The following is an 18,133-nucleotide window of genomic DNA, read 5'->3' as shown; positions in this document are numbered from 1 at the left end:
ATTATCGAAAGGGGCAGCATTGTGGAGAAGGCCCTGGAGAGAAGGGCGGCGCTGCAGAGGATCCCTGAGAGAGGGCAGCGCTACGGAGAGGACCCCAGAGAGGGCGAGTGTATATCTGACAGACCAGCGTCTATTCCACCTGCAAGGCTTGGGGCATGGTACAAGGGGTGGTTGGAGCCACGCATAGCCCCTAAGGCCAGGGTGTCCCTGAAGCACCCATCATAGAGTGAGACCCCATAAGGGGTCCGGGAAACCACGGGGTCTGAACCAACACCAAGAAGTGACCAAGAGGGCGTAAGGCAGCCTCCCAAACTTATCTAAACATCAAAGACGCGGCGGGCGAGAATTAGAGGGTGCCCTTGGGCTGACTTGGCACAGAGAAAGGGGCCTTAAGGAGATCACGGCCCTCCTGTAGGACCCTGCCCATGACAGTGTGCAAAGACACATATAAGAAATTCACAGGGTACAGATTTGTTCACATGTTAGAAGCACGCAAAGAATTTCAGCGCCCTGTTGGTAGGGGCAGTTGTCTGAGTGAAATAAAAAAAATAGCGGATTTACACACGAAATTCATAGATTCATAGATGTTAGGGTCGGAAGGGACCTCAGTAGGTCAGGAAATAAAGTTTACTTGATGACAAAGAAATAGGAAAATAAAAAATAAGATAGGAATGAAAATGAAGATAAGAATAAAAAGAAGAAAATAAGAATACAAATTTTAAAAATATTGATGTAAAAACTCAAAAAAATTAAAAAACGTGTTTAAAAAAAATGAAATTAATGAAATTAATTTCTAACTAAATTAATTAAATTAATTAATTAAAATTAATTAATTAAATCGCACCACTTCTGTTCATCTGTACATATCAGTGAACTGCGAGCTATAGACATCACCAATCTGTAGCAAGGATTAGTGGTGTGCGGCGCCCCCCTGCTGCAGTTTTGTAGGAAGGGATCAGTGGGGTAGATTGTTATGTGGCACCCCCTGCAGTATTTACTGCGAATAGCCGACTGAGCATCTAATTGTCACAACCCAAAGTTGTGGTTTTTTGTTTGTGTGCGCTTCGGCACCGCTAAATTATGTTCCCGCCAAATTGCAGCTTTTTTGCACGGTAGAGTTTTCTGCTGCAATAGGAGAACCCGCGTGCAAAAGAGTATTTCCCGCCGTTTGTAGCCTTCTTTGCATGGCGCATTTCTTTTGCATCATGGTGATGCACGGTGCAAGGGAGTTCCTGCCATTTGTATTTGGATTCGTGCCACATTATTGGCCGGTTCTAAATGTAGGCATACGTGGCGGCTAGCTATTGGCTTGCTAGCCGTACAAAAGGCTTGGGTAGTTTCTGCCCAAGTCGGAGAGAGAGGAAACCTGGAGAGATACAGAACTCGCCAGGAGGAGGAGACTTCGCGCTGTGTGAAGATCTCCAAGCAATGTGGACCCTTGCGGACCCAACTCACCTTTCTTAAGCAGGCAACGGAGGTCCGTTTAGCTTCTAGCCTCTCCCCGTCACCGAGCGCAATCCTAGACGTATACCTATCCTATATACCCAATTTTCGAACCCACGGAGTCTTAACAGCTCCGGGGGACCTGGGAACTGAACAGAACCCACGGAGATTCAGCTACTCCGTGAGGAAAGAATTGCCGAACCCGCGGAGCCTAAACCACTCCGGGGTCAAAGAACCGATTTTGTCAGAGTCCTCCAACGAGGATTCAAGCGGAGCTGCGCCTGGAAAGCTGTCCAGCCTACACCGCGACCACCTTGGGTGTAAGTAAATAATCTTTTCAATCAACCATTACGCCTCCGTAACTGATTCTAGCTCGCGCGTACCTTACCGCCCTGCGGTCCCTTCTGACCCCGCGTGCCCGGGCTGCTGGCCACAGTCCACGTGCGCAAAGACGAGGATGGGATCGGGAGCCGGCCCGCACACTAATGAGATTTAAGACCAATGTTGTGCAAACAGTAACAGAAAAATAAGACCCACCGTTTCAATTTAGGGGGCAGAGAATGCAACCCTGAAGGACTAAACTCCCATCGTGTGTGCAAGGGCCTTTAGAGAGTGCTCAGACAAAAGCTTTCTTAAAGCATTGGCCTCACATAAGCAAAACTGGGCATGCAGGCCAAAGGACGGTAGGGGGAGACTGCTGTACAAGGTGAAGAACAGTCCAGTGCCAGTATGATAAGGCTGTTATGGGAACCCCCAGATCAAGCCCGTGGCACAGGAGAGCTCAAGCAAGTCAAGATATTGGTGCAGTGTAACATGTAGTGTGTCTTGACCACTGTATTAAAGGAGAAATGAAGGGAACTTTGTATTGGCTTAGGGCAGGGGCAGGCAAAATATGGCCCGCAGGCCGCTTTCTTCCAACCTGCGGGGCCCCTCCAAAATGCAGATAAAGGCTGCTGCCTGTCTGAAAGCTGACAAGGCGGACAACAGCACCAGCTGCCGGCTACTTGCTCGGGCTCTGGTTGTGAGGCAACCAACTCCAGCCCCAACCTGACCCAGCTGGCCTTGCTCTGCCCCTAGCCCGGGTCAGGTCTGCCACACAAGAGGGGCTAGGCCAGATTGTGTGGTGCCAGCGAGGGGATGGGAGCCTGGGCTGGCTTCTGCCACGCCGTGCAGGACTAGACAGGCTGGGCTGGGTCCTGCCACACAGGTGAGGGGAAGGGGGGGGACTGGGCTGCGCCCTGCCATGCAGGATGGTGGTGCCAGTCTGGTGTGGGCTGGCACCGGTGAGGGGAAGGGGGTGCTGGAGTGGCTTCTGCAACACTACACGGGATGGGATGGAACGGGCCCAGCGTGTGGCACCAGTGAAGGGATGGGGGTGTGGGCTGGGAAGTGGGGGCTGGGCTGGCTTCTGCTATGCTGCGCGGGTCCCAGTCTTGCAGCCAGGGACCCTGTGCTGTCAGGAGGGAACGGGCTTGGCTGACCTTATGGCCGGGAACCAGGTGCTGCCAGGCTGACTCCTTGCCCCATGGTGTGGGTCCAACCTTGCAGCCAGCAACCACTTGCCACAGCCAGGACTGGACAGGCAGGGCTGGCTCCTTGCTGTGCTGCAGGGTCCCCAGCCTTGCAGTCAGGAATTGCTTGCCAGAGCCAGGGGCGATGCAGGGTGGGCTGGGCCCAGGTAGGTACCTTGGCAACAGCCATGCTGTGACCCCACAGGAGGCCCAGTGCTCCTGCTGCAGTCACTGGCTGACCTACCCCCTGGTGGGACTTTCAGGCCCGTTGCTGCATGCTGGATTGCAGACAGCCCTGGTTACCCGGCCAAGTTCCCTCAATCAGCTAGCTGGGCGGCTGTTACAACAAGGACATCTACATAACTGGTAAGGGTAGGGGCCAAGGCATGGGCAATGCCCTGAGCCATTATGGTTAAGTGACATAATTAGAAAAGTTTAAAGGGGTAATTTTTTAAGTGACTGCCACCGCGTGTGGTGGGGCAGTAAGGGGTGTTCCTGTGCTGCGCCACCCACCTCGCTGCGCCCAGCCACCTTCCAGGCTCCGAGTGCCTCCCTGGGGGCGCCTCACGACTGGCCGCCCCCACAAACCAAAAAGCAAGTGAGAGCCTTCCTGGGCCTGGCTGCATATTACATGAGGTTTGTCCCTAGCTTTGGAGTGACGGCAGCTCCCCTACATGAGCTGACCAAAAAGGGCAGCCCTGACCCAGTGGTTTGGAAGCAGGGGTGCCAGGAAGCATTCAACACCCTAAAGGCTGCCCTGATCAAACAACTAATTCTGAAGGCACCGGTCCATGATAAACCCTTTTATGTAGCCACGCATGCCTCCGACTCAGGACTAGGAGCTGTCCTCTTACAAGAGCACAAAAAGACACGACACCCCATGGTTTCCTTAAGCCGGAAGTTAATCCCTCAGGAGTGGAACTTGTCATCTACTGAAAAGGCGCGTCTGGCAGTTGTCTGGGTGCTGAACAAGCTGAGGCTCTATATGTGGGGGCAGCAGTTCACCGTCCTATCAGACCACGCCACACTTCAATGGTTGCAAACCATGCAGAATACCAACGCCAAGCTTCAACGATGGGCCTGCCAGCTTCAAGAGTTCAACTTCACCGTCAAACACATCAAGGGAAGCCAGAATGTGATAGCAGATGCCCTGCTGAGAAGGACTAAATATCCACAATCCTCTAACTACTACACACAACTCCAAATATGCTTCACAGCTATGCAGAAGAACTTCAGAGAAAATTAGAAATCATTTACTTCCCCTAATTTACTCCAAAAGAGACCAACTCAGGAAGGAAATCACCACATGCTACAACAACTTAAAAGACAAAAATCCAGACGTCTTCCCTAATTATATAAAATGGATACAAAGAGACTACGAAAAATTTTCTACAACATTCATCCAACATAAGAAGAAATGGAACAAATTACTCCAAGAACAACTTTCCCAGTCACAAAACAACCATCTAGGAACACCAACACCTTACAACATTTCAACCTCAGACTTGATGAAACTGAAAGCAGTGACCAACCCTCAAATATCATCACTCTCTCCACGCACACACTTACCAAAACTGAAAAATCTGTCCTTTACAAATGCCTAAATTTCTGTCCAGAAAAATACCCTACTAAAATACTTCAATGTGGAGACTAGAAGAATTCTTCTGACACCTCCGCCTCAAAGAATATTTCCCTGACCAAAATGAATCCACTTCCAACAACTCATCCTCTAACAACATTGAGGAAAAGATCAACCCCCCAAAACCCCCAAAAAATCAGATTAGACACCGCACAGTGAACGAAATCCTAACCTTGACCGCTGCATCGACTGCTTCGGGGAAAGAATGAACAATGAAATATTCAATAACACACGCCACTATAACAACCTCTCTCTACCAGAGAGAAAGGCCATAGACTCTCTAAGATCTAACCACCAAATAGTAATAAAACGAGCAGATAAAGGAGGAGCCATCGTCATCCTAAACCGTGAAGACTACATAAAGGAAGCCAACAGACAGCTCTCTAACACCACCTATTACAAAGAACTACAAGAAGGTCCTACTCCCCCTTTCACCACGAAACTCAATAATACTATCAAATCATGTCCATCAGGACTACAAGAAAAACTACAGATCTTGACCCCCCCCCCACAACCCAGGGACTTTTTACATGCTCCCTAAAATCCACAAACAAGGGAACCCTGGCAGACCTATCATATCCAACCATGGGCCCCTAACTGAGGAAATACAGGTTTTGTTGAATCAATACTAAAACCGTTTGTCACCCAAACAGCAATTTTTGTCCAAGACACTACAGACTTTCTATGGAAACTTAAAAACATAGACCACCTTCCCAGCAACACCCTCCTAGCTACCATGGACGTTACAGGCCTATATACCAACACCCCACACCAGGATGGCATCCAAGCCTGCCTTACATATCTACAAGAGCAAGATTACAACTCAGAATACAGACCCAAAGATATTACTGACCTTATACACTTCATCCTCACACACAACAATTTCACTTTTAATAACCAACACTTCTTCCAGACCATGGGCACAGCTATGGGCACCAAAATGGCCCCACAGTATGCCAACCTTTTTATGAGCCACCTGGTAGAAGAATTCCTCAAGGACTGCACCATCAAACCTTTGCTATACTTAAGATATATCAATGACATCTTCATCATTTGAACTGAAAACCTGCAATCTCTGATTGAGTTCCATTAGAAATTCAACAATCACCATCCCTCCATCCGACTATCTCTTGAATCCTCCAGCACCAACATCTCCTTTTTAGACATGATGATCAGCATCCATAATGGCAAAATACAGACCTCGTTATACAAGAAACCCACAGACCAACATGCATATCAGCACAGAACCAGCCATCACCCTAAATACACCAAAAGAGTTGTGATATACAGCCAGGCCCTCAGATACCACCGCGTCTGTACTGAAGAGAACACCCGGGATTGCCACCTCACCAATCTTAAAAAGGCTTTCACCCAACAAGGACACTCCTCCAGAGACAAAGATCACACGTTTGAAAGAGCCACCCAGATACCACATGAAGAACTGCTGCAGTACAGAAGAAAACTCCCCACAAATCGCACACCGCTGGTTATGACATATCACCCCTCCCCTGAACCCATACAGAAAATCCTCAAACAATTGCAACCCATACTAGGCAGAGACCCTGTTCTTAAAGAGATCTTCCCAGAGCCACCCATCCTAGCCTTCAAACAAGCACCGAACCTCGCCAACCTCATCACCAGAAGCAAACCTCCTCATGCCCAGAACACACCGAATGGATCCAGCCCGTGCCATGACAAGAAATACAAAACCTGCCAACACATCTCCACCACCCCCACTATTACTACACCCCACAACAGAGCCATCATATTCCTGAATCTTACAGCTGCACCTCCAGGAATGTAGTATACCTCATCCAATGCACCAAATGCCCTGATGGAAAATCCGTAGGAGAGACCAGACAACAACTGCGCACCAGAACGAACGCACACCGGACATCTATCACAGACAAGAATACCCATTGACCTGTGGGGCACATTTCTCACAAGAAAACCACTCTCTCCAATCTCTCAGTCCTGATCCTCAAAGGGAACTTACAAAACACTTCTCAGAGACGAGCCTATGAACTGCACTTCATCAACCTCCTAGATACAAAAAATCATGGATTCAATTTATAGGCAACGGATTTATGACACATTATTACCTACCTGACATCTGACTCCCCAGGTACCTCTCCACTATTCATCCCCCTTCTCCCCCTTACCCAGCCTCTCTCTCACCCACTGACTCCTCAATCTACATCTTCACTGACTGCCTGTTTTGTATGCAGCCCAGCCCAGCCCAGCCCAGCCCAGCCCAGCCCAGCCCAGCCCAGCCCAGCCCAGCCCAGCCCAGCCCAGCCCAGCCCAGCCCAGCCCAGCCCAGCCCAGCCCAGCCCAGCCCAGCCCAGCCCAGCCCAGCCCAGCCCAGCCCAGCCCAGCCCAGCCCAGCCCAGCCCAGCCCAGCCCAGCCCAGCCCAGCCCAGCCCAGCCCAGCCCAGCCCAGCCCAGCCCAGCCCAGCCCAGCCCAGCCCAGCCCAGCCCAGCCCAGCCCAGCCCAGCCCAGCCCAGCCCAGCCCAGCCCAGCCCAGCCCAGCCCAGCCCAGCCCAGCCCAGCCCAGCCCAGCCCAGCCCAGCCCAGCCCAGCCCAGCCCAGCCCAGCCCAGCCCAGCCCAGCCCAGCCCAGCCCAGCCCAGCCCAGCCCAGCCCAGCCCAGCCCAGCCCAGCCCAGCCCAGCCCAGCCCAGCCCAGCCCAGCCCAGCCCAGCCCAGCCCAGCCCAGCCCAGCCCAGCCCCTGGCTTCTTTACTTTTCATCCCATCCAGGAAGAGCACACACCAACTGCAGAAACTTCCTCAGCCTGATGAAGGGTTTTTAAACACGAAAGCTTGCTTAAAATTTTTTCCCCCAACTATTTAAGTTGGTCTAATAAAAGATATCAGATTCACCCAAAGAACCTTGTCTGCAAATATTCAATGAAGAATGGACCTCTAAATATTTTTTTTACTGATATGGGTGGAAACGCTGTGTGCTTAATTTGGAAAGAAAGTGTGGCAATATTCACATAATACAATTTGAATCAGCATTTTGAGACCAAGCATGCATCCAAATAGGAGAAACTGTCTGCTCAAGAAAAAGTGAAGAAAGCTGAGGAGACGGTTGCTGCAATGCAGAAAGAGCAAAGTTTTTTCACAAAAGCATTGGCAGCACAGGATGGAATAACGAAAAGAAGTTATGTGATTGCACAAAAAATTGCCAAGAAGAGCAAACTATTCTCTGAAGGAGAATTTGTAAAGGAATGTATGGTCGAGTCTGCGGCAATGTTGTGCCCAGACAAGAAAAAGCAGGTTGAGAACGCTAGCTTGTCGAGGCAGACTATTGCGAGACGTGTCGAAGATCTCTTTCAGACCCTGCACCAGCAGTTGAAAAGTAAGGTAAATGATTTCTCATATTTTTCATTGGCACCCAATCACAGTTGTGATGTCAAAGATACAGCCCAGTTGTTGATTTTCATTCCAGGAATCACTGAAAATTTTGAATTCACAGAAGAATTGGCACTGATGCAGTCAATGAAAGACACAACAACTGGAAAAGATTTATTGGAGGCGGTAAATCAATGCATGTCAAAATTGGGAGTGGACTGGAAAAAAATCGTGAGTGTGACCACCGATGGAAGCCCAAACCTGACAGGTGAACATGTTGGGTTGGTGAAAAGAATTCAAGACCAAGTCAAGGAAACAAATCCAGAACAGAAAATTATTTTTCTACACTGTATTATTCATCAAGAGGTCCTCTGTAAAAGTATTTTAAAACTAAGCACCGTCGTGGACACAGCTACAAAAGTTGTCATTCTAGCAAGAGGATTAAACCACAAGCAATTTGTAACTGCTTGAGAAGTCTGAATCTGAGCGCACAGATGTTTTGTATCATACCGATGTAAAATGGCTTAGACTGGGTAATGTTTTGAAAAGAGGTGGGAACTGAGAGCTGAGAGTGGTTTATTTTTGAACATGAAAGGAAAAGACTTGGATTTCCCACAGCTGAACAATGTGGACTGGCTCTCTGATTTTGCATTTGCTATTGATATCATGAGCTACACGAATGACCTGAATTCATGACTGCAAGGGAAGGGGCTTTTTGCTCATGAATTCCATTCCAGCGTCAAGTCATTTATGATGAAGTTACTCCCTTCCTCCCATCAGATATGGCTGAAATCTTTGTTTCCTTTTCTCACATTGCAGCAGATTTCTGTTTGTGATCAAAACCTAAAAAACTAAATGTCATTACTGGTGGACCTGCATGCTAAATTTTCTCACTGATTCGAGGATTTTTGAATGATAAAAAAGACCTGTTTTTAGTCTCCTCACCTTTCACACATTTGATGCCGACAATGCTCCATGTGACCTCCAACTCGAGCTTATTGACCTGCAGCATGATGCACTGCTTGTGGAGCAATTCAAATCAGTGCGACACTTCCTAGCTTTTGTGCCCCTCTCAATGAACAAAAGTTTCCAAAGATCAAGACTCATGCCCAGAAGACACTTGTGCTGTTTGGATCAACACATGTATATGAGCAGACATTTTCTGTAATAAAAGTCATCGAATCAAATCTGAGATCTTCGACGAGCGATGACCACCTTGAAGCAGTGCTCCGCGTTACGACAACAGAGATGACGCCTGCCTGATTTCCTGGTTAACGCACATCAGAGGTTTCATTCTTTCCATTGAGTTCCTTTGTTTTTCTTTAACTTAATTTTCAATATTATAACAAGGCCTCTTCCTTGTTACTAGACAGCTTGGGATGTTGATGGTTTTCTTGCGCTAATACCTTTTCCACTCTGTGAGGCCCCAACTCCAGAGACAGAGGCATGGCAGGAGTCCAAATGGGATGGAGCTCCCTGCAGAGAGGGCGACTGACTTGAAGGAGAGCCAGAGATGAGTGATCTGGAGGCACGCCTGAGCTAGAGAGACTGGCAGCGGCACACTGCAGAAGCAGATGTGTTCCAAGGCTTTTCGGTTTTATTTTTGGTTGGGAGTCTAAGTAAGCTGCCTAGGATGAAGTAAACCGGTGGCAGGGTATCTTTGTTTGAGAGGGGCCAGCTAAGACCTGAAGTCTGTAGTCCTGAGAAGTGGGCTCAGAGCCAACAGGCACAGCTAACGCAAAAGCGGACAGGGGTGAAGGGAACCCCATCTAGATGAGGGCCAACTAACTAAGAGCCCATTCTTCCCTAGTCAGCTTATTCCATCAAGTTGTGGCAAGTGAGACCACTGGCTGGTACAAGCCAGGGGAGGAACGGGATGCCCAACTGCAAGAGGTTTGAGAGGTCTGCTACACCGCACCTACGCTTCGGGCAGTGTACAGCATACAACAGTAAGACTTTATTTTGAGCAATTATTCAATCGTCTCTACTTACACAACTTTTTAAAATAAAATAAAAATCTTTTATAGTAGATGCTTGATTTATAATATATGATATATTATCTATACTTTGTCGAACTGATTTTTTTTTAAAGACTTTGTGCATGCAGTCCTTGATTCAACTGGTTTGTCTCTGTTCTCAGGAAGGTTCGATACCCCTGAAACTCTCACTAAGTGGTTGAGGGTGATGAGGCACGATGTTAGAGAGGTCACAGCCCCTCACTACCTGATAGGTTGTGCCTGTGCCTCGTGGCCTAGAGGGCAGAGTTCCTGGGGTCCCAGGAGCAGGTCATGCACCGTGAGGGTGGGCCCTGTGGAGGGGCAGTGTTTCTCAGTCCAGAGGTAGACCTTCTGATGTCAGGGATCATGTGGTGGGGGCAAGGGATTCTGGGACCCACATGGCAAGCAGGGCAAGGTTTGGTGTTGGGTGGGTGTGTCTTATGTCATCAACCATGTTATGGGGTGTGACTTCCGGTTCCAAGACCACACCCTCCCTTCCCAAAAGGAGCATGTTCAGGGCAAGGGGAGGCACTTCCAGTGGCAAAAGTTAGGGGGCTGGTCTTCCAGTTCCAAGACAGTGACCAGGGTATGGGGCAACTGTCAAGGGGTGGGGCTACCCATGCGACCCTCAACAGATTCGTTAAGCAGCCTTCCAGTCGAAGTAATTGCCCGCCTCCGGTCTAGGGGGTCCTGTGTCATTTTGTGCCAATGCCGTCTCATGGGCCTAAGCATACTAACGCCGTGTCTGTCAGATAACAAGCCACTTAGGGTCACGCCTTGTGAACAATAAACCTGGCTAAACCTATGCCACCAAACTGAGTCTGGTTGTTTTTTTAAGACAAGACATGTTGGCATCACCTGGAAGTGACCGCAGTCCCTGAGACTTCAAGCCCCACTCCATGCTAATTCCAGCTGGATAGAAACTAGCTATAAAGTTGTTATAGATTTTCCAGTACTAGCTCAGTAGCTGGTTGGTTCTCTTCACAGCTGGGAACTCATTTTTATCACATGATTACAACCTTGCACGTGTGGCCAGTCTAAATTTATTGTGCAGTTGATCAGTAAATTGCAGAAAATATGTAATGTGTGGCAGGGCCCTTCAACACTGACAACACATCCGTAACACCCAATGAGGACAGCAAGAACACCACAGGTTAGCCCTAGTGCCACTGGCAAAGGGAAAGCCCTGCTACTCCCTTATGCTGGTATGTGCCGAAGCCAGCTCCCAGATCCCAGTGTATGGGAGAGGAGAGAGATAGAAGAGCCAAAAATCGCACAGGTCTTCCAAGGTCCTGGTTACACGTTACATGTGTTATGTAATTAGCTTGTGTATTGTGCAAGAAATTTAGACCAACCACATGCGCAAAGGTGTAACCATGTGATACAAATATCTCCCCAGCTCTCAAAAGAGCCAACCAGCTACAGAGGTAGTGCTTGAAAATGTGAACAGCTCTATGGCTGGTTTCTATCCAGCTTTCATTTGAACATGCAGTAGAGCCCTTCTAATAGACCTCCACAGCCATGAAGCTGTAGGTGAGCCCCAATGACTCTGCCCTTGCTGGGAGTGGCCACCATGGACATCACTCTCTGCAAAAAACATAATGGGGACCCTGGGCTGCATCAGGATCCACACCGTAGATGAGGAGGAGGGAACCAACAGTGCCACTTGCTCCAGGGGCTGAGGTTGGCCTTTAGGGGGCTGCCAGGAGAACAGGCAAAGTGATGAATCCATCTCCAACACCACACATGAGCAGACAAGAGTTTTCCGATAACAGGCAGTGCCTTCTGCTTGCTGCTGGAAAGGGCAACACCGTTGCCTCTTACCTGCCCCTCTCGGACGGCCTCGTTTGGGGAAGCAGCTCAAGGAAGTTTCATCTGCTGATGAGTCCCAGGTTTCCTCTGTGTCGGGGGAATCTGCAGCAGGACAGACGCCTGGAGTTAATTGTAAATAAAAACCAGCCTGAAGTCACTAGAAAAAACCCACTGCCTGGACACACACACCAGCCTGTTCTTGGGACTGGGACTCTAGCACTGATAATGTTCACGGCAGCACGCAGTGTAATCAGAAAAACTGCTAGCATCCGCTCCCACAAGATCTTGCATTAGCCATGGAATTTTGTTAAAAAGCTACTAGCTGGTTAAAGCTGAGCAAAGCTGCTGCAAGTTTTGTCCAAACAGAAACACTGCCAATGACAGGCAAGAAGAGATAAGGAAGGCCTGCTGGTCTCGAGGCATTTCCGTAGACAGGGTTTTAGAAAAAGACCCACTGGTGAAAACTCAATGATACAAATAACCTGTAAATGGCCAGCAGCAGCAGCAATCATCATGGTGAAAACGATAAATATCCAAGTAACAAGAGGCATAAATCAGTTTGGAAACAAAAGGTCAGTGGACTACTAGATGGCTGGCATAGTCGGCGAAAGGGGGGTCGGGGGCTAACGGGGCTTAGCTTTGCCAAACGGAGGGCAGTGGTAGGGCCGTAAGGCAGCCTGGCCGCGGGCTTCTGGTGGCTGCAGCAGGGTTGGGGAGCGGCGCGCAGGCAGCAGGGAGGGAGGGAGGGAGTGGGGCTGGGGCAGGCGCTGCACAGCTGGGGCAGGAAGCAGGACTGAGCTGCAATAGACTCATGCGGGGGGCACGGCTCCTGCTGCTACGCGCACCCCAGGAGGCATGGGGGGGGTGTACCCCCAATGTGTGCAGGGCAAGGCAGACCGCACTGCACTTGGGGTGGGCAGCAGCACTGGGAGAGGGACAACAGGGCGGGGGGAGGGAGGGGGCTGCAGCCACCCCAAAATTTGCTGTAGCCCCATCAGCCCCACCTCCCAGGACCACTGTCTCCCATCCTGAGTACATTGCAGCCCAACCCCCCTGGCGGGAAGAGCCCTACACAGCCCCAGCCCACAGCGGCAGCCTGCCCCGCCCCGCGCAGATCCTGGGCACATGCCCCCCTGTGCCTCCCAGCGTGTATGCAGCAGCGAAAGCCACCACCCCCTCCCCTCACTGGGCACCCCCCAGACAAGCCACTCGTGGCTCCGTCTTGCCCCCTGCCCCGGCTGTGCAGGGCCTGCCCCAGCCCCAGGAACATTCTCTCAACAACCCACTCCCCAACCCCAGGAATTGGGAAAGCATGACAAAGACAAAGGATCTCCCCCTGGGTGCTGCTGTCACCCTGGAGCTGTGACAGAGATCGAGGCCCTGTTACTGCACAGACTCACAGCAAGAGTCCCAGCCCTTCACTCTGGGGGCTGAACAGCCAGGCAGGCACCTGCATCCAGGCCCCTCATTGCCTTTACCCAGGCCCCTGGCACACTACCTGGCTCCTGGTGGGATGGGGGCTCCTCTTTGGGGACACAAGTCAGCTCCTCCTGGGTCCCTGGGGTTTCGCTCCATCTGCCCTTCTCCTGGGAGCCAAGAGGTTCTCTCAATGCCCCAGGTCCCTCCATGTCCAAGGCCACGTCTTGGAGATGCTTGTGCACTGTGACCTGGTGACAAGATAACCATGTTACTGGGTGCTGGGAAAGATGGGGCTGAGAGGGAGCATCCCTAGACACAGAGATGGGAGGCAGCATCAATCGGGGGGGTGTGAAATGCTCTCATCTGGAGCGTCTCAACCTTCGACGCCCCAGCCAAAACTCCTCAGCCAGAGACACTGTTTCGGCACAGGTCTCCACACCATGGCCCCACTCCCAGCTCTGCATCTCCCAGGGCAGGATGGCCAGGAACTGCTCCAGCACCACCAGCTCCAGGGTCTGCTCCTTGCTACAGTGCTGGGGCTCCAGCCAGCGCTGGCAGAGCTTCCTCAGGTGGCTGCAAATGTCCTGCAACCCCTCGGCTGCTTGGGGGCAGACACTCCAGGTCAGGGCAGCTGACCCCCATGCCACATTTGATAGCACAGCCTCAGCACAGAGACACTCACCTGCCAGCGCTGGACAGGCTCCTCTGGCGGTTCCTCCTTGACCTCTTGTGATGCCTCCCATGTCGGGAGGCCTGTTCCTGCCTGGATAACAGGAGGGGCTTTCCCTGTCGTCTCAGCTCCCGCCTTGGCCTTGGGGCCTGATGGATCCTGCTCCCCCATTGATGCCGGAGGATGCATCAGTGCTGGGAAGGGAAGAACTACAGCTGGTGCTGGCTCCAGCTTGGCAGCCATCTAGTCTGCCTCACATGAGCCTGGGCCTGCGCTCCTGCTCTCTCACCCCTCACAAGTGGGGCCGGCCGGCAGTGTCCGAGCTCCTGGCTGCCTGCAGGAAGGAGACAACAGGGTTTTGTTGTGTGATGGGGAAGCCAGGACCATGACCCACTGCTGTGGATCCACAGCCCCTCAGCCAGCTTCAGTACCCTCTGGCCTCACCTTCCCCAAGGAAGGGGCTATGTGGGGGTCCTGCCCCATGCTGACACAGGGCACAGGAAGTGGGACAGATGCCTGAACACTACTCCAAAGCCCAATAGCCCCGACATGATCCCAGGTGCTGGTGCCTCTCACTCCCGACTTACAGCTAACCCCCGCCGCCACCTTGCTGGAGTCCCTCACTCCTGACCTGCAGCTACCTGTCCCGCTAGCCCTGGTGGTGCCCCCTACTTCCAACGAGTAGCCCCCTGCCCCCCACCCTGCCTCTGCCACTCACTCCTGAAACGCACTGCCCTGCCCCAACAGCTATGCCAGTGCACTTCACTCCCAACCAGCAGCCCTTTGTCCCCTCAACCCCGCTGGTGCCCCTCAATCCCAACCCACAGCTCCCTGTCCCCCTCCCGCCCTGAGCGTGCTCACTTCCAACCCACATCTCCTTGGCTTCCCAAACCTGCCAGTGACCATTACTCCCAACCCAGAGCTCCCCTGCCGATTCACCCATACTGGTGCCCCTCACTCCTGACCTGCAGCCCCCTGCCCTCCCAGTGCCCTTCACTACCAAACCACAGCCTTCTTGCTCCTCCTCCCACCAGGCCTTGGCCTAAGTCTGGAGAGAAAAAACCCAGTGTGCTGGCTTGACATGGAGGCATCATCATGCCCTGCCTGAAGCTCCACCTGCTGCCCTGCCAACACACCTGGCTGCAGCTCCCTGGAGGAGAACTGCTTTGAGATGCAGTTCCAGGGAAGGGAGAGCAAGACAGCAGTATGGCAGGGGCAGAGTCTGGCTGGGCTGGGGCAGCGCAGACCCCCTTCTCCCCCACCCAACTCCAGGGAGCACGTACAGTGAAGCTCAGCTGCACTGCCCCTGCCCCAGGCACTGCCAGGCAGCCTTGGGGCTCCTCCATACCCTTGCTATCTTTGTGGCCTCCACTGGTACAAAGTCCTGCGCTTGGGACAAAGAAATCCCATGCACCAGTACAGGCTGGGCACCGACTGGCTAAGCAGCAGCTCTGCACAAAAGGACCTGGGGGTGACAGTGGACAATGAGCTGAATAGGAGCCAACAGGGTGCCCTTGTGAAGAACGTTAACAGCACCCTGGGGTGCATTAGTAGGAGCTTTGCCAGCAGTTGGAGGGAAGCAATTCTTCACCTCTGTTTGCCACTGGTGAGGGCACATCTGGAGTTCTCTGTCCAGCTCTGGGACCCCCACTACACAAAGGACACGGACACACTGGAGAAAATCCAGTGGAGGGCAATGAAAATGGTTTGGGGGCTGGGGAGCAGGACTGATGTGAAGAGGCTGAGGGAACTGGGCTGGCTTAGTTTGGAGAAGAGAAGACCGAGCGGGGACTGGATAGCGGCCTTCAACTCCCTGAAGGGGGGCTCAAAAAGTATGGAGCTGGACTGTTCTCAGTGGCGGCCGATGACAGAACAAGGAGCAGCAGGCTCCAGGTGCTGCAAGGGAAGCTGAGGTTGGATATCAGGAAAAACTCTCTCAGGATGAAGTTAGTAAAACACTGGAACAGGTTACCCAGGGAGGAGGTGGGATCTCCATCCTTGGAGGTTTTTAAGACCCAGCTAGACAAAGCCTTGGCTGGGAGGATGTAGCTGGGAATGATCCTGCTTGGAGCAGGGGTTGGACTAGATGTGACCTCCTGAGGTCCCTTCCCACCCTCATTTTCTAGGATGTCTGGCCCTGGTCTCTGCAGGAAAGAGTTTTTTGGAAGTACCGGTTGTCACAATGTCTACAGGCTATAGGTTAACCCATCAATCTCGCTCTCCCTCTCTCCCTATCCGTCTCAATCTCTTTCTTAATCCTTCTCCTTCAATCTCTTTTCTCTCTCTCTCTCTCTCTCCCCCCCTCATGTTGCTGACAGATGGGGGGGAAAAAAGAACTGTGCTTTACCAGAAGAGGAAGCTCAATACTTCGACCTGGCTCCTCAGCGTCTGTATAGATTGCATGGTTCAGCGGGGCTTTTTGGTGCTTTTATCTAATAGCTGATTCAATCAGCTGTTAGATAAAAGCACCAAAAAGCCTCACTGAAGTGCCCAATCTATATAAACACTGGGCGAGCTGGGTCCAAGTAACTTCTGGGCATGCGCTGCACTTGGCTCAGGGGCACCCTGAGCTGAAAGTAAAGCGCCATTTTTTCCACCCCCCACGTCTGTAAGCAACTTTGGTGCCTCTTTTTCTACCCGTCTCCATCCACCTCTCTCAGTTGTCTCTCCGTCTCTCTCAATCTCTTTGTCTTCATCTAGGGTGCAGACAGAAGTGACGAGTTTCATCCGATCTGGCCGCAGAGAGCAGTCTGTAGCCACGACCGGCTGCAGACTCCTGCAAAAATGGCCGATCCGGGAAAGCGCTGCGTAAGGAGAGTTCAGAGGAAGAGGTTTCAAAACAGACCATCTTCTGTAACTTGTGTCTGCGCTGCCTGCCAGCCTGTCGCTGCTTTCAGAAAGGGAGGGGGGAAGGGGAGCAGAGGGAGTTCAGTCTGGGGGGGTTTCAGCCCCTGCTGCAGGGTTGGGGGGCTGTATTGGAGCACCCCCAAGGTGGGGGGGTGGCTCCAACTCACTCCCCCCTACCCCCCCCCAGGGGGAGAGAGCTCTCCCCCTGCACCCGTGCCCCCTCCCTTCTGGAAACAGAGCAGGGCTGGCAGGGAGGAGGGGCCATTGCTACGGGAAACCGGTGTCAGGCTGCAGCCAGCAGCTCTTCCCCTCCCCCCTGGGCCCAACACTGAACTTCTGTTTGGGGTGGGGGAGGGGAGCGCTGGGCTTCAGCTTCCTGCAAGGCCCCAAGCTGCAGCAGGGAGGGGAGCGCCCCACGCCCACAGCCCCCTAGGGGCACCCCCAAAACACACACACACACACACACACACACACACTATCAGGGGGTCAAGCGTGTGCAGGTACACACACATTCCAAATGCGTGCAGAGGTGCCTCCCACTCCTCTTTCTCTTGCACACCCATGCACATTACCTAAGAGTAACCTCCCTGAACACACACATCCACATACACACTTATATCAAGGGTCAAGTGTGTGCAGGCAAATGCATGCACAGAGGCACCCCACTCCTCTTTTGCATACCCATGCACGTTACCTAAGGGTAACCTCCCTGAATGGGCATGCACACAGACACACACTTATATCAGGGGTCAAGGGTGTGCAGGCACACGCATGTTCCAAATGTGTGCACAGGCGCCCCCCCCCACTCCTCTCCCTCTTGCACATCCAAGCACATGACCTAAGAGTAACCTCCCTGAACACACATGCACATGCGTGCATGCACACACACACGCACTCACTCTATTCACAGTGCCTAAGGGAAATTCCCCCGCCCCAAACACACACTTATATCAGGGATAAAAGTTTGTGCAGACACACACACATTCCAAGTGTGCGCATGCAGGCACCCCCTCGCTCTCTTGCACACCCACCACGCACATTACCTAAGAACAACCTCCCCCTGAACACACACACACACACACTGTCTCCCTCCAAACACACATGCATCGGGGTAAATTTCACGGACACTTGTGCGCGCACACACAACACACACACACTCCAAACACAAGTTCATGGCCACAAGTGCACATGTGTACGCACATGCATCTGGGGCAAATTTCACACAGACACTTGCCCCAGCGCGCGCGCACGCACACACCAAACACATATGCATGACTGACACACACACATACACCTGGGGGAAATTTCACACACGTGCGCACACACACTCCGAACACACGTGCCCTCGTGCCAAGCACATGTGTACACACACGCGCGCGCACACACCTCCCCCGGCCGGCGGGCACACGTGCGTGCACGCACACGCACCCCCGCTCCC

At 52.1% G+C, this 18,133-nt stretch overlaps 2 protein-coding genes across 5 annotated transcripts in view; one reads left to right on the top strand and one right to left on the bottom strand.

Annotated features, from left to right (window-relative positions):
* Positions 1–18,133, bottom strand: part of LOC102380855 (zinc finger and SCAN domain-containing protein 29-like) — a 30,143-nt gene extending 12,010 nt beyond the window's left edge. The window contains exons 1-5 of one of the 4 annotated variants that reach the window (XM_006036436.1): positions 18,082–18,133; positions 16,500–16,652; positions 13,861–14,182; positions 13,258–13,426; positions 11,772–11,879 (exon numbers count right to left, since the gene is read on the bottom strand). In XM_006036436.1, coding sequence (XP_006036498.1) covers positions 11,772–11,879; positions 13,258–13,426; positions 13,861–14,091 — 508 coding nt within the window. In that variant the 5' untranslated portion in view covers positions 14,092–14,182; positions 16,500–16,652; positions 18,082–18,133. Of the gene's footprint in view, positions 1–11,771; positions 11,880–13,257; positions 13,427–13,860; positions 14,183–14,292; positions 14,489–16,499; positions 16,736–18,081 lie in introns of those variants that run through there. The other 3 variants (XM_025192721.1, XM_025192722.1, XM_025192723.1) reach the window with 3 other exon arrangements.
* The window catches only part of LOC102383249 (zinc finger protein 383-like), a 24,204-nt gene continuing 22,703 nt past the window's right edge, over positions 16,633–18,133 (top strand). Inside the window, exon 1 of the mRNA XM_014526125.2 lies at positions 16,633–16,656. Coding sequence (XP_014381611.2) covers positions 16,633–16,656 — 24 coding nt within the window. The remainder of the gene's footprint in view (positions 16,657–18,133) is intronic.

Source organism: Alligator sinensis, unplaced genomic scaffold (genome assembly GCF_000455745.1).
Source record: "Alligator sinensis unplaced genomic scaffold, ASM45574v1 scaffold1411_1, whole genome shotgun sequence".
Classification (NCBI taxonomy): domain Eukaryota; kingdom Metazoa; phylum Chordata; order Crocodylia; family Alligatoridae; genus Alligator; species Alligator sinensis.
The sequence above is the reverse complement of the archived record's forward strand: the minus strand, read 5'-3'. Positions and strand labels throughout refer to the sequence as shown.